At 30.1% G+C, this 25,611-nt stretch overlaps 2 protein-coding genes across 2 annotated transcripts; one reads left to right on the top strand and one right to left on the bottom strand.

Annotated features, from left to right (window-relative positions):
• The first annotated feature begins 5,690 nt into the window (after window positions 1-5,690).
• LOC118043414 (polynucleotide 3'-phosphatase ZDP) lies at window positions 5,691-10,230 on the top strand. The gene is made up of 12 exons (XM_035051383.2): window positions 5,691-6,114; window positions 6,235-6,273; window positions 6,764-6,811; window positions 6,913-6,972; window positions 7,194-7,268; window positions 7,416-7,472; window positions 7,803-7,879; window positions 8,159-8,240; window positions 8,375-8,491; window positions 9,322-9,440; window positions 9,655-9,724; window positions 9,915-10,230. The coding sequence occupies exons 1-12, from the start codon at window positions 5,779-5,781 to the stop codon at window positions 9,960-9,962; spliced, it is 1,128 nt and encodes a 375-aa protein (XP_034907274.1). The 5' UTR covers window positions 5,691-5,778; the 3' UTR covers window positions 9,963-10,230.
• A 2,737-nt stretch (window positions 10,231-12,967) lies between these two features.
• Window positions 12,968-15,054, bottom strand: LOC118043415 (uncharacterized). The gene has a single exon (XM_035051384.2). The coding sequence runs from the start codon at window positions 15,001-15,003 to the stop codon at window positions 13,240-13,242; it is 1,764 nt and encodes a 587-aa protein (XP_034907275.1). The 5' UTR covers window positions 15,004-15,054; the 3' UTR covers window positions 12,968-13,239.
• Window positions 15,055-25,611: the final 10,557 nt, after the last annotated feature.

The following is a 25,611-nucleotide window of genomic DNA, read 5'->3' on the forward strand; positions in this document are numbered from 1 at the left end:
GTAAGGGAGATTGGTGAGTGACATGCTGTAGTAAAAGTCGAAAAGGAAAAGATTCGAGGGAGAATCTGAGGATTCTTGCAACCTCCGATAAAACAAAGAGAAAATCAAAATCAAAATCAAAATAGGGAGTAAAATGGATAAAGGTCTAAATTTCAAAACAAGAAAAACAAAGGATCAAAATAAAATTAAGTTATTTAGGGACCAAGTAACAATAAAGAAAATTAAAATTTATGGGCTATAAACAAATAAGTGAATTATAAAGAAAATGGGTCGTCGTACATAAACAATAAAATATTATTCACCGTACATAATGTTGGTCAAATATTTTGATCTTGCATACCCATTCTATGTGTAAGGATTACATGTAATATCATTCTTGAAATTGATTTTAGCCTTGTTCATGAGTTTGTGCTCATTATTTATTGTCATTTTATAAATGCAAAGTTAGGGTTCTTATATGTTTATAATGTCTTCCATGAACAATTAACCTTGTTTGATTTTTGTTTATTTTATTGGTAAATACATGATCCTCATCACTCAAAATATAAAAAAACTTTATCACCATCAAATCTCATGCATCATGGCTAAGTCTCTCAAATATCTAATATATATATATATACATTAAAACATGTAAGGATATATATATCCTTACATGTTTTAATGTTTATTTTAGCATTTTTACAAAAGTAAAGGAAAAAGAAAAAGAAATTGTCATGTATATTTTAGGGTTTCATAAGAAGTTTATAAAATTCATTGAGATTTTGCCCAAATTAAAAGGCCAATTAGGCTGACATTTCAAACCTTTAAAAAACTAATCCTTATTTTCTCACAAAGCATGTTAAAAAATATATTTTGCTATTTACTTTTGGTATTTCGGGTAAATGAACTCAATATGGGCTATTCCCTTGGATATTAGTAGGAGTAATGCGTCCTATTAATTTTTCAAATAATAAAAGTTTAATATTCACTGATAACAAAATCACGAGTATTAAATTTTTTAGTATAATATTCTCCAATAAAAAAAATCAAGAATATTAAAAAATAGTCTAATATTCATTAAGTACATATAAGTGTGAATTAAGAGTGTTAAGTCTTCATTTAACAAATATTAGGAGTGAAACACAAATGCAATAAGATAGGTGAACCTCATTGAGTCACCTTCCATAGACCTTCCTTATTATTTGAGTTTGGTCCAATAAGCCTAACATAGGCACATAAATAACTCACTAACATAATTCAATTGATAATTAATCATAGATTGTGATTAGGAGTGACTAACTTTAGAATTGTCAATTCACCAAGTGTTATCCAAAGGTAATAATTTGGAGTGACAAAAATAAATCAGACTTTAAAATGGTTAGGTTCAAAGCAACAATCAGGATTTAACTTATCGCATTAGACTCGTTATTATTCTATAGATAGACTAGTGATAAATAAGACACAATAAAATATTAGGATTAAAATATAAGATAAACAATGCAAACTACCTTAAGTAAGATGCTTTATAGTAATAATATATTTTCTTTAGCATATTCAGTCTCTTATCATGGATATCTATTAACCGGTTATGATTTTTTAATGACCATAATACTAAGTGACAACTCATCTTTCCATTTGTACCATACTTTCTTAATATAAAATAAGTTTTTGCTTTTATGGGTTCGTCATAATGTCGAGTGTGAAAATATTATTAAAAACAAATATAAAGCAATCCATATTAGTTATATTGCCTTATAATGATTGTTTCCTTTCTTTTAACATAATCAATTAGGATTTCTGGTTACCATAAAACTAGATGGTGACTATTCTTTCTTACTTTACCCATATCAATTATAATCAACTCATCAGGATGTTCTTTGCGACAATAACTATGTGTGTAAAAGCCAACAAAGATGGTGATAGAAGTCGAGGGACAATAATGATGTGGTCATTCAATGGGTGTAAGGTAGTGAATATCTATTAACCGGTTATGATTTTTTAATGACCATAATACTAAGTGACAACTCATCTTTTCATTTGTACCATACTTTCTTAATATAAAATAAGTTTTTGCTTTTATGGGTTCGTCATAATGTCGAGTGTGAAAATATTATTAAAAACAAATATAAAGCAATCCATATTAGTTATATTGCCTTATAATGATTGTTTCCTTTCTTTTAACATAATCAATTAGGATTTCTGGTTACCATAAAACTAGATGGTGACTATTCTTTCTTACTTTACCCATATCAATTATAATCAACTCATCAGGATGTTCTTTGCGACAATAGCTATGTGTGTAAAAGCCAGCAAAGATGGTGATAGAAGTCGAGGGACAATAATGATGTGGTCATTCAATGGGTGTAAGGTAGTGAATATAATTATGACTATCTAAATTGCAAATGTTGATAGTGGCAACATAATAATAGTAAGGTGATAGTGGTTTTAATAATGGTGATGAGACAACTATTCTAGTGGTGATTGTCTTATAAACAAGATATTGATAATTATTTTTTTACATGTATTTAAAATGTGTTAATTTTTTTTTGCATGACCTTTTAATTCTAAATTTTTAATTATTTTGTATTGTGCTATAAAAAAAATCAAAGGTCCTAAATAATATGATTAATTTATAAATATAAGAAAAGAAAAATTATAGCAACAACTCTTTAAAGAATATGAATAAAAAGAAATTTACAATATCAATTCTCAAAAAAATTATGAAATGAAAAATACTTGGTGGATATAAAAACATATAAGATAATTATAAATATAAAGTGAAATGTTAGAAATGAAGGGGAAAATAAGATAATTTTTTCTTTATTGCTCTGATAGGATAAAGTATTCAAATGAATGTATAAATGGAAAATTCAAAGCATAATATTATGCGAAAGACATTACATTTTATCATATTTTGTTTCATAATTTGGTTGGTCTACATTCAATTTCTATTTATAATTATATATTTTGATTATTTGAAAAAACTAATTATTAATCCATAAAAAACATGTATGAAGTTAAATGTATAAAGAATCATGAGTTTAACATTCAACATAATGAAAAACACAAATAACTCAATGTTTATCATCCTCGTAATTGAAGGGCGTTCAACTAGTTTATAAAATGAAAATAATTAAGGATACAATGAAGGTTCACTAGATAAGTGGCAACTTTTCAAAGTGCTTTTCAAATAAGTTTTCACCTTAAAAACATTACATTAATGTCTTTTTAGTTTTTTTTTTTTTTTAATGATCTTGACGTGTTGATGTCAAAAATTAAAAAATCTAAAAAAACATTATTTTAAAGCATTTTTAATTGAAAAACATTTTCACGAAAGCACTATGCACCTCATTACCAACACACATAGCAAGTTTTAATTCTAAAATATCTCGGTTGATGCTCAGTAAGGGCCTCACAATATGAGGGACATGTTTTGTCGCTTGATTGTTATTCAGTTTGAAAAAATTAAAAGTCTAAAATAGCTTAAGATAGGGGGGGTTGAAATTAAGGTAAAATTGAATTTTACAATCTTTATGAAAAGCATCACCTCAAATTTTGGCAACAACAACACGTAATTAATCAATGCACAAATATAATAAGATAGATAATGAGAGAATGACACACCACACCAATTTTTATAGTGGTTTGGACAACCATTTACTCCACTTATTGAAACTATGTTCATGTATTAAAAAAACGTTACATAATATTATTTCAAGGATCAAGATTAAACTTTTCACAATATTTTTCTAGGATCAAGATCTAAACCTCTCAATTGACTTACAACCAAAGATTATCCAAGTGGTTTAAGTGTTATTTATATTTTCATAATAAGTAAAACTCTCACAAGAGTTATCACACTTTAGAAAAAGAATATTATAAAGGATTAAGCTGAATTCTTTATAAAGATGTGATTTAGCTCAAGATGTGAAAGAGAAATTTGATGCAATTTATGGTTAAAACTTTAGGATAATAGAATGAGTAGTAAAATCTTTTAGAATATTAAATCATGTAAGATTGTAAAATTATTAGAAAGTGTGAGAGTACTTTCATGAAGTCAAAGAATGATATTTATTATAGGAGAAATTTAGTCGTTACTCGTATAGAATAAATAAGGACAAGAAATTTAGCTTTTCATTGTGCTCTTTTCATTTGTTATAAATGGCTAAGGCATCATTTTTTAGAGAAAAATTGTTGTTACAAAACAACTTGAATGTTTGACACATTTGTTCTGAAATTATAAGTTTTCCACCTTAGCTAAGAATAATTAAATAGTATAAGAACATATGTGATAAATTATCTTCGCTAAGAATAGATAAGAAGCTTTGCTCTTAATATAAAGTGAATTCAGTGATAATACCAAAATATATGATCAACATGATTTTTATAGTTATTTATCTCTATATAAGTTTTGGTAATAAAAATAAATTGGATGATGAATTTTGACAATGTAGGTATTTTTGAATGAAAATCATTTAATAATGCCAAATTAAATTTCATAAAGACTTGATTATATTAAAACATGTTGAGGCATCTTCAAGTTCATTATACTTTAAATGATGTGTATAGATTCCTACAATAGTAAGACCTTTGACATACATATTAAATCCACTAATTGTTGTTATCATAATAAATAAATAAATTATAAAAGTTTAAAGACCTCTAGGTTAACAAAAATATGATTTAAATTTATTGTTTTGTAAGAATTGGAGCTTTGGAAACTAAACTCGAAGTTTAGACAAATATTGAGTCTTTTTTGTTTGCTAAGACCATAGACTAATTTACAAGGTCAATGAAATGATTTGTTTTAGACACTTAACTTTTATTTTATTTTTATTTTGATCCTTTCACATTGATTTTATTTGAGATTTACTTGGTGGTTTATTTTGGTTATCTGGGCATGGGATTCTCACAATGACAAGGGAAAATTCTAGTGCTTGGTTAATACTCGGTTTTGTAGAATAAAACAAAATTTGGCTAAATTAAAATATTTAAGTGTTAAGAAATCAAAATTGAAACTAAAACAAATATGGTGACTGTGGTAAACGGGCATGGCAAATTAACTGCTACATGCACCTCACGTGTCAACTGGTGGGAGGCGTCTATGAGTTTTAGGCACTAATAAGGTGTCAATTTAAGGCCAAATGACAGCTTTCATGACAGTGTTGGAAATGTTATGCTGGGCTTTTCCAGGCAATTGATCATGTGCTGAAAGTTTCGTGTTGGAGGGTTCCAATATGACCTTTTTTTCCTTTCTCTTCTCAGGAATAATGTTTGCTTATAAAAATTAAGAGGAATTCTGTCAATTGTTTATTGTATTAAATTTAGTTTTTATTCTTTTGATTTATTTTTATTTTGTTTTAATTTTTTTTTCAATTTCATCCCTTAATATTGTATTTTATTTAATTTTTATGTCAAATCTGATCATTATTCTTTTGATTACTATTTGTTTTTTTTTATCATTTCTTAATTGATTTATTTTTTTTAATTTCATACATCAATATTTAATTTAATTTTTATGTTAAATTTAATTATTATTTTTTAATTATTAGTTATGTTTTTTATTGAATATTTTTATTTAATTTCAATATTTGGTTGATTTGGATTTGGTCTTCAATTTTTTTTTAGGATTATTTTTTTATTCTTTTAAACTCGCTAGCCGGGCCTTCACATTATTTTTCACATTAGTTCTGTAATGTGATAAGTAGCTCGCTCGCTCGGCTCCTATAAACTGGCGGGAAGAAGTTGAGGCTAATAGCCCGCTGGCTAAGCGACTTCCGATAAGGACCCAACTTTTCTATGCTCGCCCATTACTGTACAGCTCTCACCTCCAACAGCAAAAACTCTTGTCTTTTCTTTTTCAGAATTACAAAACACTCTAGTCTTTGTTCCACTCTCCAAAACCCCAAAAGAGCAATGCCTCCTACTTCAAAAGCCAGAATCATCGCCGAGTACGCGAAATCGAGCAGGTCATCGTGCAAGACATGCTCGAAAGCAATATCTGCTAAGGCCCTCAGGTTGGGTTTGGTCAGTAGAGACTCAAGAGGGTTTGATATGACCAAATGGCATCACTTGGGTTGCTTCTCTGATAAGATTGACTCTACCGAGCACATTGGAGGGTTTGATTCTCTCCAGGTAGTTTTTTGGTTTTAGGGTTTCTGTGGGGTGTTGGGGATTTTTATGTTGTTTGGTTTTAATTATAAAAAATTACCGGTTAATGGTAAGTGAGAATTTAACCGTTTGATGCTCTTGCAGAGTTGTGATCAGGAAGCCCTGAAGAAATTGGCGGAACAGGTATTAATTAATATTTATCGATGCTCTTCCTTATGAACACGAGCAGCAGTTGATGTTTTTTGGTTTTTCGTCATGGCAACTGACTGTATTCTAATTGGGCAGTTATGATGATTATGGAGCATTAGCTAGGGTTTGTTATGATATTAATGGTGGTTTTGTTGTAATTGTCATGGTTATTAGTTTTGCTGTGTTTTGTCTGGTTCAGCTTGAGAGATTTAAGACGAAAATTCTCATTTATAGTGCTAAAATTCCCTTTTGTTATCGTTTAATGGTTTTTTTTTTTTTTATAGAAAAGACAAAGGTATGTGTGGTCTTGGCTGGATGAATTTACAATGCGCATATAAAAATTGCCAAAGGATTTGTGTTCTTAGCGTGCTGTTTTTTGTTTATATTTTGGGACGAATGTGTGGTGGGATGTACAGGTTGGACTCTAGAGGGTTATTCTATAAGCATCTATCTATTATAATTAACACATATTCCAACATTACAGGTTTCAAATGGAGATCAAGATGTTGAAATAAGCCGGAAAAGTTCCAAGGTATCAAGGGCATATGGATATCTTAAAAACTCAGCTATCTTTATGTTTGTACTCCTGTGCATACATCTGTATTGCTGATATTTTTTCATTACCTGATTCAGAGAACAGATGAAGATGTGGAAGAAAGTGAACTGGAGAAAATAAATACGAAGAAAACTAAGGTAGATTATCTTGTTATTGTTTTCTCCTCTCTAAATTTATGTTTCTTTGATTTTAATTTTCAAGTTCTCAATTGTAAGGTTGTCTTGTGATGTTCTGAGTGTTTAATTTATAAAGTCCTTAATTTGTTGGCATATTCCAATGGCGGTTTACTTTTCTTGATACAACTTTTCATTTTCAATTGGACATCTATTTATTTTATTTTGAACATCATTGCTTCTAGTTGTCAATAGCTAATGAGGAAGCCGCCAGCCTGGACATAGCCTTTTCACTCTCTGATGTTAGGGACAATTATAAGGTCAGTTATATTCTGAATGCATATTGTCGTATTTTTTCTGACTTCATTTTCATATATCAACTTTCTTTTGTTGCTGTTTATATGCCTTTCCCATGTTTGGAAAAAGTCTGTGTTTCTTACTTGTTTTATGCTTTCCTTTTGATTCAGGACGCTACATTATTACCTAAATGGAAGGCATTTCAGACAATTATATTTCTTGAACGGGTAAGCTGTTGGCCTTATTTTTGGGCAATGCTGCTAAGACACACCCTTGTCCAGCCACACTACACACCCTTGCAGATTAACTGAATTTCCATATATCTTATGGTTCAAAGCATGGACCAAGGAAACAGAACTAAAAAGAACATTTGCATCTGTTCTTGTTTGATTTCCTTCTCCATCTTGAATTGAAAGGTGTAGAGTTCTTGTATATATGCGTGAGTAAAGTAAGACTAAGTTTTTCTTAGTAATGTTCAGATGCAATATGCTATTTCTTTTTGTGCTCGCAAATCATTGTTGGTGTGCACGTGAAAACTTAACTTCAGCATTTTGCAGGATGATGGTCTCCGTGATTCGAATAAAATTGCTGCATTTGATTTTGATGGCTGTCTCGCAAAAACATCTGTCAAGAGGTATACACCCCCTTTTTAAGTCATCCATTGAGCAGTTTTTGCTTTTGCAGATTTCTATGAAGTTGTATTTTCTTGGGTTTCTCCTTTTGCTCCACGTGATTAATTGCTTCCACTATCAGTTTCAGTGACCAGACACTTGGGCAGAGTTTTCAACTTGGAATCTTTAACCCTCTATTTCTTTGAGTGGCTGTCTCCAAGTCTTATGTTGAATTTCCATTGCATTATAAGGATCAAATTGAGAATCTAATGGATTGCCTCATAATGCTTCTTTGATTTCAGAGTAGGTGCAGATGCTTGGTCCATCATGTTCCCCTCAATACCAGACAAGCTGCTGAGCTTATATAATGATGGCTTCAAGCTGGTCTGTCTGTTTTCTTGCAAAGGCTTTGTGTATTAAAATTTGATTTAAAAAAGTATTTTTCCAGCTTCTTGTCACCAGATTTTGTTCCTGTTAATTTTTTTATGCTGTTAAAATGTCATTTATGCCATATTTAGGTTATATTCACGAATGAATCCAATATTGATCGCTGGAAGAACAAAAGGCAGGTAGCCGTGGACTCAAAAATTGGACGCCTAAACAACTTCATCAAGCATGTCAAGGTTCCAATCCAGGTTGTTCATTCTGCTGATTTGTTTTATTATTTTTGTTCTTTTGATAGAATCTCTGTTGACATATATTATCCTTATGAAACCCAGGACCTTGTGTCCTTGAGATAACAACACATGTTTAGGTACATGACATTAAGATATGAATTTTGCGAACATTTTGTAGAATTCCAACTCCTGGAAGATCAGCCTGTACATTCATTCATCTTTTTGTAATGTGATCCAATAGCTGAAAATTTGTCCTTTTTTTTTGGTTCAGAGAGGTTTGAGAGAAAAATAAGATATTAAAGCGAAGATTTTCAGCCATATCTACACAAAGACACACCAGTATTTTCAAATGCTTATAGTCTCCCTGGAAGTTATTGATAGCTTCAACTTCCCTGACCTTTTTCTGATATTACTCAAAAGATTCAAAGTTGTTTGGCTTCTCATCAATTCTGAATTGTTAGTTTCTTGACAAGGTGCCTCTGAAATTTCAACTCATAAGATTGTGTTAATTGGATGGCCCAACTCAGCCTGATTCTTTCTCCTAGGATTGGTTATATCTATTCTAAGTACTGCAAGAAGAGCAAATGACGAGCTGGTTAACATCCTCTTGCCTATGAAGATCTTTATCATTGGCTATGTTTTTTGGTCATGACTGATGGTTTTGACTAGTCCATTGTATGGAAACACGTTCTTCATCTGTATTCTACCACAGCCCTCACATCACCTGTAGTCCCTTGTCATCTGACATGGTGTATGGAGCTGACACAGATAGTATTGCATTTGGTGTAAAGAACATGAAAATAATCATTAGCATATTGAAATAATTCACTTGCAATGTCTGCATGCAGGTTTTTATAGCTTGTGGGTATGATGGTAAAGTAGAAGATCCCTTCCGCAAACCCAAACCTGGAATGTGGCAGATTATGGAGAAACACTTTAACTCTGGCATCTCCATTGATATGGACCAGTTATTTTCCTCTTCCCTTAATTTCTTCACTTCTTTATTTGGGGCCTGCCTGTTGGCTTTATAAGATATCACTCTCAACATTTGAAGGACATTTTAAGGCTGTATTATCATTACTCCCATCAACAATCTTATGTAGTTGTGGAATTATAGAATGTGACTAATTTATGAACCAGAATGGTTCTTTGATATGGCTTCTCATTTTGTGCGTTTGTAGATCCTTTTATGTTGGTGATGCAGCAGGGAGACCCAATGATCATAGCGATGCTGACTTAAAATTTGCAAAGGTATAGTTAGATTTATCAGTTATGCATACATTGTGAGCATCCACAGAAGATCATTTACCCTTATTTCCTGAATAAATTATCCTTTATTTGTCTGTACTGTTTGTGTTTCAATTTATAAGTGGCTGGATTGGTAATGAAAATTGGTTCAATGATTTGCTCAGGAGTTAAATGAGGTTTGTTTTGGATGCAGGTTATTGGATTGAAATTCCATGTCCCAGAGGACTACTTTGGTGTCTAAGAATTCGTGGTTAGTGACAGTGGTTCTTGATGTATGACTAACAAGAAAGGATCCAGATCAAAGTTGTAATTAGCGTCGCCAGTGATCTTACATCTCTTTTTTGTCCTGGAAGCTGCTGATATGCTTTGGATTGATTCATGCCAAGTCTCTCTCCGTCTGCATCCCCTGGCTTCTTTCTATTGTAGTTATTAAAAAGTTTGTAACAGAACTTGCAAAACTAAACGTGGTTAAACCATCAGTAACTTGGAGAGGCTAACTCTGTTTTGAATTCGGATGGTTGAGCTGATTTTGTGACTGCTACTAGATAGGTGGTTTGCGGTGGCCCGGGCAAGCCGTGGACTGGTTCAAATTCTTCCTCATGTAAAAAAAATATATTTTTAGGTAACACTAACGATCTTAAAGAAGGAAATTTTGAGATCTTGGTTATTATAATAAGCTTGGTTAATTTAATAATATAATTAAAAAAATATTGATAGTAAATAAAGTAAAAAAAAAATGGTAATAATTAACAATAAAAAAAGAATTGTTAACATCATTTTTGGGAGAGAAGAAAAAAATCTTGTTGGAGATTCATTGTTTTAATGTGGATATTGTTTTATTACTAGAAGAAGATCATCAAGATAGTTATTTATACCTTCATTAAATATTATATGATAACATTGAATTAAATATTATATGATAACATTGAAAGAAGTTGCACATGTTATAAAAGTAATAGTATATAAAGTAAAACAAAATAATAAAATATTATGAAATGATTATTTTATACTTGTATTTAATTAATTAATTTAATTTAATTTAATTGTAAAAAAAATTATTTTTAAAAAAGTTAAATTTAACAATGAATGATAAATAAAAATACTCAAGAAAACACAGGTTACTTTCAAAGTTAGTGAAAATCCATATAAAATAAAATAAATAAATAAATAATGGATGAAATAAGAAAACCCGGACGAATCTCTTAAACCTAGGTTACCAGTGAAATCTTAGACCCGGATTTAATCAATAAACTTATTTCCTAACCAATTTAATGTGAAAAGATAAAATAAAAAAAAATCAATTCAAAACTTGTCAAAGTAAAAAAATAGTAATAAAAAAAAATGATCAAATTTATTAAGAAAAAAAAATGAAAGAAGGATGAAATCATTAAAAAAATATAATTTTAAAAATTATCTCAAATAAAACAAACAAAAATAAAAAGAATAGGAACTAAATCCGATAGATTAAAAAATCAAAGAATGAAATCGAAAAACAATCTATTTTTATAAATTATTTCAAATAAAACAAGCAGTAATAAAAAGAACAAAAATCAAATTTGAAGAAAAAATAAATTGAAAGGTTGTTTAAAACTTAAAGGGTTAGGCATGAAAATCAAGAAGAAGAGAGAAAAGAAAAGAAAACCCCATGAACACAAAACTGAAGGTCAATTGGCTACACGCATCGCCTAGGATGGCAAGAACACCAAGAGGATTCGAACGCTGTTGTGAAAACTTGCTTCTGTCTACTGTAAGATACCATACACACTACCTGAATGACAAGAAAACAATCCACATGTTGATGTGTATAATGCATGCATCTCCTTTTTAAAAAAATATATTTTTTTACTTGTTCAATTACCCAATTACCCCAAAGTCAACCAAATCATAACAAAAAAAAAAAAAAAACATAATAAAAAAACATATAGCCCTTGAACTCCATTTTAGTAAATTTTTCTTTAAAATATAATTCAATCATTTTATTGCATTTAAAAAAAAAAGAGACTAAAAAGCTTATGGATGTTAGTTTAGTTATTTTTGCTTTTAAGTAATTAAATCATTTTACTGTACTAAAAAAATACAAGAAGATCAAATTGTCCCGATTAATATAATAATAACCAATAAATCCTAGTAAAAAAACAAATTTACTCTTGATGTCTAGTTTATTGTTTTTGTTTGGGAAGAAAAGAAGAGTCATTACATTATAGCAATTTTGAGTCTATGTATATAATGAAACATTGAAACTTCTTAATTTTTTTTATAATATTCGCCTTCAGCCAAAAAACCTATGGCCTTGTCTTTTATTAAGCTCCTAGTTACCCACAAAGCTTTTTAAGAAAATCTAAAAATAAATTATTTCGATGTATTTTAAATAAAAAATTATTTAAAAAAATATTTTGAACACTTTCTAAAATCAGGTTAGTTTAACTTCAACAAAAACAATGTTTGAAATATAAGTATAGATGAGATCTATTACCAAAAAACATTAGCTATTTAGCTGACCAAATAATTTTTTCTATGCGCAAACAGCAGAAGCTACGGCAATATAAAATGGTAGCAAGTATGCAAGACATCTCGTTTCCCATGTCAAACGTGATTATTATAGCTCGGGTGATGGTCATCTTGTTGAGGTTTCGGTTTTTTATTTTTTATTTTAATTCATCAACTTAACCTATGAACCTCTGGAAGTTCATTCATTTCTTTGAGTTCTTAGATGTGTGTCCTTGAAAGTGTCCAGAGAAGGAATTAAATGTAAAAAAAAAAAAATAAAAAAAAAAATCAGCCTAACCGACGCAGATGAGTTTGTTGATGTCCAACTTGCCTAAAATGCAAGTGGTCAGTAGACGGTTTAATAATTTACAGATTTTTGCTTAATACTCACCCAACTTGGAAAACTATCTTAACGTATTGATAAAAAAGATTGGGAGAAAAACGAGCCTTACAAAATCGTGGAAGCAGCAGCATTTTTCATCCTGTTCGACTTTTCACAGAACCTGATAATCTGACATGGTGATATTGAATTAGCGACCACAAATCCTAAGCACCCTGTTCCTTCGTCTTTCGTCATTTGGGGTTTTGCTTTATGCATCAAGCTCAAAGAGAATCATCCTCATCCCCTACCTCTGCTGCTACCTAGGCTCTCTGCCTGCCTCATCAAGAGCCATTTTCATCTGTCTTCTATCCTGGAAACTGTTAACATATAATTTAGGAGGAAGCTTTCAAGAAAAATCTGTTTGAAGTGCCATGGACTAGAAATACAATGCTCTCAGACTTTATTTTGCAGTGCAAGTTCACAGTAATCACAACACACATCATGCAGGGATCAATACACCATTTAATAAACTAAGTCTAACATTCTCTACTCTGAACAAAATCAGACCGAAATTGTACGATTAGTTTTACATGCTCACAGCACTTAACAAAGACTCGGGCAATGTGCAGTTGGGTTTGGAAAAGAAATTTCACAATTGCTCACAGAAGAGGATCACTTCTAAAAAACAACAATCCGCAGATCCAGAACTTCAATCATTCCCACCGATATCACCGTCCAAGATTGCATGCCTTGTCAAAACAATCTCCTTGACTAGATTCCTATATCTAAAAGGTCTCACTGCTGCTCTGAGAAACAAACCCGGAGGTATTTTAGCCTTCTTGATCCTCCTTCCCCATCTACCAATCCCCACAATCTTCCATTCTTTTGGACTGACTTTAGCTCGAACACCTCTCAATGCAGTTTCATCTCCATCCGCTTCACTCTTCCCCTTCCCTTCTTCCCCTTGCATCATGGCCTTAGACTGCTTCTTATATATCTCATCAGTTCTATCTACACTCCATTTCACAAGATTCTCCATCTCTTCAGAACTACTCAATGCCTTCTTAAACTTCTTCTCCCAATACTGCTCGTTCTCTTCTTCTTCTTCTTCATTTTCTTCTTCACTTGTTGATTCATCATCATCATCTTGATCAACTCCACCTCCTTCCATGTCCAGAACCACGTCATCTTGATCATCACCATCACCATCACCATCACCATCACCATCATCCTCAATCCACTCAGTGTACTCAGTTTCATTCTTACCATACTCCTCATCGTCATCTGGTGCATCACAACCCAACTCAATTTCCTCCAACTTAGCCTTCCACTCCTTTGTATACGGATGCAACAACTGCACCGGATGATTCCTCATCAAGAACCCCAAACACTCTGATTTCCTATCATCACTCATCTTCTCATACGCATTCACCACATCATCCACAAACGCCTTCTGACTCACCTTCACAATCTTACACAACCCTTCATAATACGTACACAACTGCACGCTCCCATCCTCATTCTCCAACTCAAACAAAAAATCCCTTTCTGTTTTCGGATCCAAAAACGGCATTAAGCCCCTAAAAAAATCATCTTGAGGCTCAAACCTACACTGAAAAACTGGCCTCTTAACATAAATAATATCCGGCCTAAACCAAGCAGCACACCGTGTTATCAACTTCCTTGCTTGATTCCCTAACCTCCCCATCAAATTCCACTTATCCAACCGCTGTTTCCCGGCTTCCACCACAACTTCACTCACCAGTGTCCACTGCTCCCATGGCATTTCATTTAACCTCCATTTCGGATGTCTAACAAAAACCCAAAAATGCCGAAACCCAACTTCTTTATTCATTTGTTTCAACCTCTCTCCAAAATCAACAGCCATTTCATGTTGCTCAATTTTATCCCACTCTGCATCATCTTTCACTTGACTATATAATGTCACACACTCATCAGTAATCCCTCCTAGCACTGGTTCACCAACAACCACACCTCGCCATGAATAAGGCCCGTACTCTCCATATCGGTACCAATCATACGGGTGTTTTAAATTTGGGTCATCTTTGTCCATGAACCGAGCCATGTAATCGTACCCGAGACCAATTTGGTTCAATTGGTCCTCTGTCAAGTTATCTGGGTGGTTTTTGTTGGAGTTTTTCAGCCGGAAGTAAGGGGATTCCTCTATATTTACCTTTCTAATGCGTGCCTTCCGCTTCGGTCTGCGGTAACCTCCGGTTCGACCAGGAGATGGAGCGCCCGGTTCCTTCTTGCTCCGGCCGGCGAAGGAGCGGGTGTCTCGGCGGAGAGAGGCATCTTGGCGCCATAATTGGGGGGTTTGGCTGGGAAATGAGAGTGTGGTGGAGAGGAGTTGGGGTTTAAGGGTTAGGCTTAGGGTTTTGGGGCGGGGAGGAAAAGGTGAGAAATTAGGGTTTAGGGTTTTACAGAATGAAAGGTCCTGATGTAGCAACATTTGGAGATTTTCGGATTGAGTGAAGGTGATAGTAAGATCCTGGATAATTATAATTCAATTTATGACGTCGCTCTCTTTATTTCTTTTTCTAATTTCATGGCCAACGTCATCCTTTCTTCGTCAAACTTGCTTAACATAAAATTAATAAATTAATGTAGCGTTTAATATTGTGTTTGATTAGTACTATACTATTTAATTACTCTCTTGGGATAGAAAATATAAAGATAATAAAAATAAAATTATATTTGGTAAATAGTTTACAAGATAAAATAATTATTTTTATATCCTGTTTAATTATGATTGACAAGACATAATAAAATATAAAAAAAACTTAATTTATTCTTAATATGTATTATTATAAAACTTATCTATTTTAAAAAATAATCAGATATTTATTTTTTACTTTAGGTTATATTTAGAGGTGAAATTAATAATATTATAAAAGTGATAGTTATAAAACCAAAATTGACCTGGTAAGTTGACCCGAAATTGGGTCGATCCAGGGTCTAAACTGATCTGAGTTTAAGAAAAGACAAATTAAATATTGATTCAACTCGACTTGATCAAAAACCCAGATTGACTTGTGATAAAACATGGGTAAAAAACATGTTGATTTTTTTTTAAATAGATCAATTAGGTTAACCTTTCGACTCGTGACCTAAACCTTGCTTTATGTTGACGTACGCTCGAGCCAGTTTTTAAGATTATGATAATAACCACTATTATTTATATGTTGACTTGAGTTAACCTAGGTTGACCCTCCTAACCCATGACCCGAGCCTTGCCCAGGTAAACCCCTAAGTCGAATTTCAAAACTATGATAATAACAATTTTTATTCTTATATTGACCCGAGCTGACCCTCTCGATTCTTGACACGGAACTTGCTGTGGTTTGACCCTTGAATCAGGTTTTTAAACTATAATAATATTTTTTTTTATTTTTATATTGACCCTCCCAACACGTGACTCGAGTCGACCCTTGAATCGAGTTTTAAAACTATAATAATAATCATTTTTATCCTTACATGTTTTAGTTGGACAATTTTAGAATTGAGATTTTTTTACAAGTATATTTTAGGAATAAAAATTAAAAAAATATTATCTCTGGAGACATGTCCCCTCTGTATCTCGTTTTAGAAGTACATAAATTCACTTCAAAATTATTCTAGAGATGAATTCATTTTTATGTCTTTGTTTCTTTAATCAAATACATTTATGTCTCTTTTGTCTCCATCTCTTTTGTATTACAATTGTAATCAAATGTCATCTAAAAGTATAAATTTTCATTAAAGTGTTAAGTACACTAAATGATGTGGACATTTTAATCACGTAGTCAAGTAACCCACAACGAAGAAGATACAAATCTAAAAAAGCCAAGAAATCAGGTTTGTTAGGAATATGACACAATGAAAATCTGTCCCAAGGTGCCAATACTATTGAAATAAAAAACCTCCATCTAACGAATACCAATTCGCAAATGATAAGTATAAAGAAAATGCCACAAGGTCAGTTGTACATTGATAGGTTAATTCGTTCCTTTTCCCATCAAAGAAAACATGTTGCATCATGCAAAACACAAATTTATTTTATAAATTCATCATTACTGAAAATTTCAGCTTACAAAACCTTATATAATGGTTCAACTAATAACCCTAATAGACCCAAAACTTATAGGCTAATATTTACTCACTTGCAATAAACTCAAAGTATGTTTACTAAGCCCAAACATGAAGAAAATAATAAAAATAACAAATTTAACCCATAAACTAAAGTTGATGTATCAAAATAACCTCAGATAAATATTTTTTTCTATTTTAAATAATGTCATAAACAAAATTTTCAAAAAACTAGAAAATTGATTGTTGAAGTTAACTCTCCTTTAGTCCCCTTGTTTGTTTAGGATAATTAATTATAGCTTTAAAGAATCATCTCAAAACATGAAAATCATTGTTGCTTTCCTTTAACCTTTCTTGTAGGATTAGGAAACTTCTCAAAATAAATTGACCAATCTGACATTTAAGATAACTGGCCCTTTTTTTTATGTAGCTAAGATGAATAAGAAATCTTTGTAGGAAAATGATTTTGGAGCATTAATGAATCCTTGCTATATTTAAAGATTATGTTGCAGCCCATTAAAAATCCTTATAGAATTAGAAAATTTTCAAAATAAGATGTAATATCCTTACAGGAAAATGATCATTGTCAAATACAAAGTCTACAAGTCAAAAGAAAATAAATAACAAAATTCATATAGTTTATTTTGACTTATATCGCAAAGCCTTTCTGAACCCCGACTAACTTGTAATTTTACCCCAATATAAAACAATATACTAAGAAACTCTGGGTGAATTTTCAATCAATTTAATAGTTGAATTGAGAATTATAATTATTATTGTAAAAGCTAAAATCCATATTTTCTTATTGAATTTTTTCTTTGGACGTATCACTAAATCTTCTATATGATTTCATAACTTTCGATGCTGATGTGTCAAAAAATAATCAATAATAGAATTATTTATAAATTTGTTATTATATAAGTTATTTAATGATTAAATAACTTTTATATTAAATATTACAACTTTATCATTAAATTAAAAAACTCTAGCAACCATTGTCACCCCTCTTCTGGTCACCTAAACCTATCAATTGTCTGGAGACTAGGGTGTTTGGGAGTGTGGTAGCTGTTGCTTTTCAAATAGCTTTTCGTGCCGAAAAGTATGCCAATAATGTTTTTTTATTTTTTAAAAATTATTTTTGATATCAGCACATCAAAACGATCCAGAAAGTATAAACTGAACTCAATTTTAGCAAAAAAAAAAAAAAATAAAATTGTACAAAGAGCCGTTTGGACCGCAGTACTTCAATAATGGTCTTCTGACGTTTGCGGCTTTTGGCTAAAACTCTGATAGCCTAAAGTACATTAAATTACCAAATTGAGTTGTTTTTTCATTAGAGCACCAAAATAAATGACATTTTTCGGTAAAGAATTCTTCATCGCTCATGCTCAACAATACTAAATCTGAATATGGTTTTCACAGCAAAATCCAAATCCTCTCCATGTACAACTTTCCATACCCGACAAGTACGAGGGTAAAATAATTTCTTTAATACATTAATTGAAGTGCACAAAGTGCTTTTTCAAAACCCAATTGATACATATTTTTTTCCTTTTTTTTATTAATTTTTATGTTTCTAAAATATTTTAAAAAAAATTTAAAATTTTATTATTATTTTTGCTTTAATTTTTTTATATATATTTTTAGATCATTTTGATACGCTGATATTAAAAATAATTTTTAAAAAATAAATAAAATTTTAATTTTATATATTTTTAAATAAAAAATATTTTAAATAACAACCACAATTATATTTTTAAATATACACGACGAGTTTCAGTCTAAGAATAGAAAATGCGTGATGCATTTCTTTTTTTTATCTTATTGTCTCGCTCCTTTCACTCAATGCTTGAACAAAAAGAGTCAAAGTGTAAAAGTGAAGTGGCTATTCAAAAGTCAAAGTGCATTTTTTATTTTCACTCAGTGCTTGAACAAATGAGAGAGTTTGTACAAAGACTCAAGTATCAAAAACCCATCAATTTAAATCATAAAGAAATTAAAAAAAAAATCTAATTGATATGCTTTCTTTTTATTACACAAGAAAATTAACATTAAATGGAATCATGCAAACCCTAAATTTTTTTTTTAAAATAAAAGTAAAATAAAACAAATAAACAAACTATAAGAGGCTTGATGCAATTAAATCTAAAATATATTTTGACCCTAAATTAGTTCATTTATGTTTCTACTGATTATTTGTCATGTATGTTACTAGTCACATCAATTTTTTTAATGCAAAAAAATATGAAGGCATTATCCATGTTTTTTTTAATACCAAGAAAACTTTAACCTTGAACTAAAAATTTGATGTGTGTGTTTAATAAAAAAAAAATAAAGAAATATGTGTCATTAACTATTAAAAAGAATTGTTTATACTAATCAAATACTAAATCAATAAGTTGAGAGACAGATGCAAATTAACATATATAATCTTGTACTTAGAGGAGCTCTTCAATTTGTTTTATTTAATCATATAGAAATAATTTTTTTTTTGTAAGAATAGTAATAAGTTAAATTTCTTTGAAACAAAGTAATCCATTAATATGATTTCTCATTTCCTTATTGATTTTTTCTATGTTCTTTATTTAATAAAAAATAAGAATAAATATAAAAAAATATTTGATAGTTTGAAATAAGGATAAGAAAGACATCTCTTTAATTAAAATCTTTTTATTTGATCAACTTCATTTTTTTTTGGTATTTTTCCACCATAATATTCTTTTTTTTTTTAGAAACCTTATCATAATCATATAAGTAACTTTTAATTTAAAAGTTGATATCATGATATATTCGATGAATATGTATTAAGAAATATAAAAATAATACATTGCCTACATGTTGCCATATTAGACTTTTTGAAAGTTTTGTCAAACTTACCTTTAATGAGAGGGTTAGTATGAAAATGATTAGATCTGTATCCTTGCCCGGCCTAGGCTTCAAATCAAACCAAATAAAAATTGATTTGATATGATTTGATTGACCTAGCAAGTCAAAATATAACTTAGTTAAAACCCAGTGTGACTTAAAAACACAAAAATAAAATAAAATTAAGACAGCATAGTCCTAGCCCTCTTTTTTATATCTACTAAGACGATGACATCTTGAATTGAGTTAGGTTAACTCGAGTTCACCCACTAAACTTGCCGCTCAATTCATAGATACTATTGAATTTAATAATTTTATTTTTTTTTAATCTTTATTTTTTTAATCATAAGATAATAAAAATTAGCATACATAAGGAAGCAACTGAATAAATTTTGAAAAAGTTAAAAAAACATTTGAAAGGTTGTGCAAAAAGAGTTCTTGCTAAAATTAAAAAAGAATACTATGATTTTATTTGAAAAAAAAAGTAAAAATTAAGTGGAATTTGATACAATAATATTCAAAATAAATTATTAAGTAATTTATTTAAATGATTTGTAATTAAATAGAAGGAAAAAAAGAAAGAAGACAAAGCTCAAAAAGAGGTTATGCATTAGGCCTATTTTGTTTTGGCAAGATGAAGGATAAATAAACATTTCAATGGAATCATTTTCCTTAAATATAATTATTGAATTTAATAATTTTTTTTAATCTTTATTTATTTAATCATATCATAATAAAAATCAGCATGCACAAGGAAGCAACTGAATAAATTTTAAAAAAGTTCAAAAAACATTTGAAAAGTTGTGCAAAAAGAGTTCTTCCTAATATTAAAAAAAGAATACTATGATCTTATTTGAAAATAAGGTAAAAATAAAATGGCATTTGATACAATAATATTCAAAATAAATTATTAAGTAATTTATTTAAATGAGTTGTAATTAAATAGAAGAATAAAAAAGACAAAACTCAAAAAAAGTTATGTGTTTGGCCTATTTTGTTTTGGCAAGATGAAGGGTAAATAAACATTTCAGTGGAATCCTTTTAGCTAAATATAACTCATTGACATCAAAAGAGTAAATAAAAATTTTGGAAATATGAATGTTTTTTTTTTCATTGCTAGAATATGATTAACCAACAACATTCTTTTTTTCTTTTTCTTTTTTTTATTTTTAGTGATTTTGTTTTGTCCTCTCTTAAACTCAAAGATTAAAACATGAACAAAATGAAATCTTGTATCAAAACATAAAATTCCAAAACTAAAAGGATCTAAAACAAAGTCAACACAAAATATAGGGACTAAAAATAACTCTTTTGTGTGAATTTGAGTTAGGCCACCCAATTTTCTTTTGTTTCCTAGTTTGGTCCATATTTTTAAATTGTGTCCTAATACCACAAATTTAAACCATATCTAAAAGCTTCCATTTTGGGATTGCGATCCAAATAGAGGTTGGATAAAATTCAATTGTTTTTGCTTAAAATTAATTTTTTTTATATTTTCGGATCGTTTTGATGTGTTGATACAAAAAATAAATGTTTTTTTTAATATTATTTTGATGTATTTCTGAGCAAAAAATACTTTTAAAAGCAATCACCACCATACCTAAACGCCCTCTAAATCAATCAATAATCAAGCTTTACAATATTTTCAAAACCTTCATATCCCAAGGAAATGCAAAGGTTAGAAAATTTCAATTGAAAAACACACAAAAAAATAGAAAATAAAAGGTTGAAATAAAAAATTTGATGACAAAAAAAAAATCATTATTTTAATTCATAATGAATTGTGAGAGCATGCATGGTGAAATCTCACAAAATAAAATACCTTATCATTTAGCTTCTATTAATCATTTAAACTTTTACTATATAAACTTCAGATTTTATTTAAGAAAAACTTTGAAGTTCTTGAAAAGTGGATGTATATCTTTATGACATTAGATTGTTAACGACTAAAATTCCACCTTTTATTATTTCACTTTCTAATTTTTTCCTTAGATTTTAATATTATGATCAATAAGTTTGACTTTTATTGATAGTAATGCTACGAGGGGTGTTTAGAATAACCAAGAAATAAGAAAACCAAAAACCAAAAAAACCTTGACCAAATGAAAAAAAAAATGATTTAAAAACAATTTTGGTTAAGTTTGGTTATAGTTTAAGAAGTTTAGAACATACCAAACCGAGCCAAATCAAATCACCCAAAACCAAATCATGTATAAATTGAAAATTCTTCTCAAACCCTAAACTAAGTTCAACTATATTCCCTCACCCAAGCTTTCTCTTAACCACTATCAATTTCCTTTGTCCACCACCGTTCTCCCCCTCCCTCTTTAATCTTTAGTTTATACTTTCTTACAATTATGTATCTAATTTGTGTGATCTTTGATTTCTAAAATAGTAGCCTCTCCTCCCTCTTCCATCTACTCTTATAGTATGAGTGATCTTTGGTCGGAGTTAGGTTCTACTTTGTATATCTTGTTGCTAATTATATTTAAGTCATTATTAAGCATAATGATGACAAATAATAAGTGTTTTTGGATATTTATTAGCTTATTATATGTTGGGGTTGGAAAGATTGAATACATGCAGTTGTGGATTTCATACATGTGTGGGAATCAAAGGCATATGACGTGTCTGTGATAAATGAGGATACTTGGAATGAACCTGTGGGATGTGAACTAAGATAAGATTGTATTTCAGGGATAAAGATGAAGAATACTCGGAGGAGAGTGAATTGAAAGTGAATGTCTTTAATATGTTTTATGGATATTATTTAGTTTACCATTTCATACTATTTAATGGTGTCTAAAGGAAAAATAAACCTATTTCATGATTAAGAAAGATGGAACCTTATGTTTGATGGATAATGTTTTAGTTTACCATTCCTTGTTGATATACGTTGTCGTGACATATATGGCATCGAATAGTGGATCTATTTCTTGGAATTAAAAGAGTTTTGGATTTAATTATAAAGTTATGATTTAAGGAACTTACCACTTAGTATTATAGTCATTAGAAAACCTATTGGCTTGCAAGAGTTTATGTAAGGGGATTAGTTGTGCAAAGAAAAGACCTACCATCCCAATGCACCCTACTTACGATAAACCGCATTGTTGATTGATTGCCAATCTAAGTCATATTTCTATCATTACGTTAAACCCCAATTTTTCTAAGGCCCTAATTTTAGCATCACATTTATTTTCTATCATGTATTTTTAATACCTAAGGGTATACTTTACAATGTAATTTTATACCCTCAAATATTAAAGTCTACAACTAAATCCTAATATTCCAAATGTCAATTAAATAAATAAATTATTGTGGAATTTTTGGTATTTTGTGAAAAATCATAATCTGGTTACAATATTCATTTTATATTTATAAAACATGATAAAAATATGATTTGTTTTTTTTTTTTATAGAAAATATGCATGAAAAACCTTTAGAATTTGGCCATATACATGGAATATATATATATATATATATATATATTATATATATATATATATTGAAATTTAAGAGAAAACTATGTATTTTAATGTCGGGTCTGTATCTTATAGTGGAAGTCTATAACCCAATATGAAATTAAATTCTTGAAAAAAATATATTTTTTGTATTTTATGAAACAAATGAATTGTTTTGATTTAAAAAAAAATCAGGCATTTTTAATATTGGGTCCATATTTTACAATGTAAGTTTACAGTCCGATATTAGGTAAAAATTGTTATTAAAACATACGAGAGACCCTCAAATAATTTCAAAATGGTCCCTAAATGTTGTTAGAAGTTTTTAAAATTTTTAAAGGTATGTTTGGCTAGACATATAAATAAAAACAAATTAAAACCAAAAAGAAAAGACTCACGTTTTTTTTGCCAAACACGCCCTTAATCTAAAGTCATAGGCATTAAAAGTGTCTGAGGGTGTGTTTGCTTAAGGACTAAATAAGGTCATATTTCCTTAACAAAATTGGCATGAGCCAAACACACCTTTAGCTTTTGGGTTAGGCTTAGCCCAACTATATGATTCGGGTCTATTGGACCCAAGGCCCAATGTCATACACACGTGTTGGGCTCAAACCCAACCCAAACTAATTTTTTGGACTAACAAATAACCCAATAAACTGTTTTTTTTATATGGCTAGACCTAGCCTAACCATATGGGTTAGGCTGGAATAGAGTCTATCCCATGCTTTTTCTTTCTTTCTTTCCAAATGATATGTCATCTCTCGTTCAGGCTATTATTTCATGCATGAGAGATGGTTTTCTCAACAAAATTATGACATAAACATTGAAGACAAATAAGAAAAGGATGTTACCTGGCCTTAGGGGGGTGTTGGGTTGTTGTTGGTGGTGTCGTCAGTGCTAGTGGTGGCTTACAATGGTTGCTGAAGGAAGAGAAAGGTGGCTGGTTGGGCATATAAAAAAACAATGTTTTTTTGCCTCTGTTCTCTTCCAATTTTCTCCCTCCCCACTCAATGAAATTCAATCATATTTACAGGAGATGACAAAAAGGTATGGGGTGTTGTTTTAGCATAAATCTTGAACCTTGATTCAAACAGAAAGGATTCCAACCATTGGGCAAAAGTCACCATCATAAACTGTAAAATTAGATTGTAAAGGTTGGTTAGGTCAGTGACTTTAGGTTAGCTTTTCAGTGGTTTCTGAGTGGCAAATCAGTGGGATAAGGGTTAAAGGTGTAGTACAATGTGAGGTCTTGAAGGTAGTGTGTTTTTTTTTTTTTTTTGTCTTGTTTAGGGGAGAAACAAGACATTAAATGACTCTGATAAGTGGCTTCACATGCAGTTGTTCATGGGTCCTTTGAAGAAGATGACGAATAATGTCAGATGACATGTTGCCTGACACTATTTATTTTTTGATTTTTGTTGACCAAAATAACATAGTTTTTATCTGAAATTTGTTGTTTTGGTCAAAACAACACAAAAACACATTGTTTCATTTAAATGAAATGATGTCATTTTAGTGTTTAAGGTTAATATATGTTTTAAACTTTCTCTTTTAATTTCAGCCCTTAATCTTTCAAGTTGTTCAATTATGGCCTCAATTGATTTTTGATTTTAAGAATCAATTCAATTTTGCCCCATCAAGTTTCAAAAACATCTCCTGATTTCAGCGAGATTTTCAACTTGATCCTCAATCTGGTATATTTTTAATTTCATTCTTAATTGACTTTCAAACTTCTAATTTTTTTTATTTCACCCCTATTTTCAATTGAATTAGGTCCTTGAATTAACACACCTTTTGAAAAAGATCCTTGGTTTTTAATTTCTTTAATTTAGTACTTAATTGACCTTCAAACTCTGATTTTCTTGAAATTTTGTCCCTGATGTCACCCAATTGAGTTTGAAAAAAATTAAATTTGGTGCACTAAAATTCTACTATTTCTAATTAAGCCCAAATCAAGCTTTCAAACTTAATTTTCACCAATTAAATCTCCAATAAAATTAATTTGACCAATTAAAAATCTAATTAAGTCCTTGCACTTAAATAATTCATTTAATCTGACCCAAATCAATTTTTAAATTTAATTAAACCTTTAATTTAGCTCATGATTAAATGAAATTATCCTATTCAAAGTCTAATGAAGTCCTTAAATTTAATTTTTATGAAAATCTATCCAATAATCCTTTAATTTAACCTTGAATCTACATTGTCTTTTAATCTTGGATATAATTGGGTCCTGATTTTTGTTCAAAATCTCAGTTTGATTCCTCCATAAATCTCAAACCCTTCTCAATGTTTTTTTGCCAAGTTACTTGTTTTTTTTTCTCTTCATTTTCATTTTTAAAAGAAAATGACAATTTTTGGGAAAACCAAAATTATTCTATTTTTTGCCCCCTTAACTAATCAAGAATGATGGACTTTATTTCCTTGGATCCTATATGAGTTTTGAACAATAAGCTAAAATTATTAGAAAGCCGTGTTCAAGCCATGGTTTTTCTTTTCTGGGTTGGTTTTGCTATTAATATTGTTATTATTTTGCTAGTTTGACGATGAATTCTTGTTATTTTGGTCTCTAATGGCTCAAAGTGGGCATTGCTAGTTCTTCAGAGTTGATTTCTTTAGTACTTGTCATTGGTTTATGTTATTTTAGGTGCTGATTTGGTTCTAGT

The sequence above is a fragment of the Populus alba genome, chromosome 1 (genome assembly GCF_005239225.2).
Source record: "Populus alba chromosome 1, ASM523922v2, whole genome shotgun sequence".
Taxonomy (NCBI): Eukaryota; Viridiplantae; Streptophyta; class Magnoliopsida; order Malpighiales; family Salicaceae; genus Populus; species Populus alba.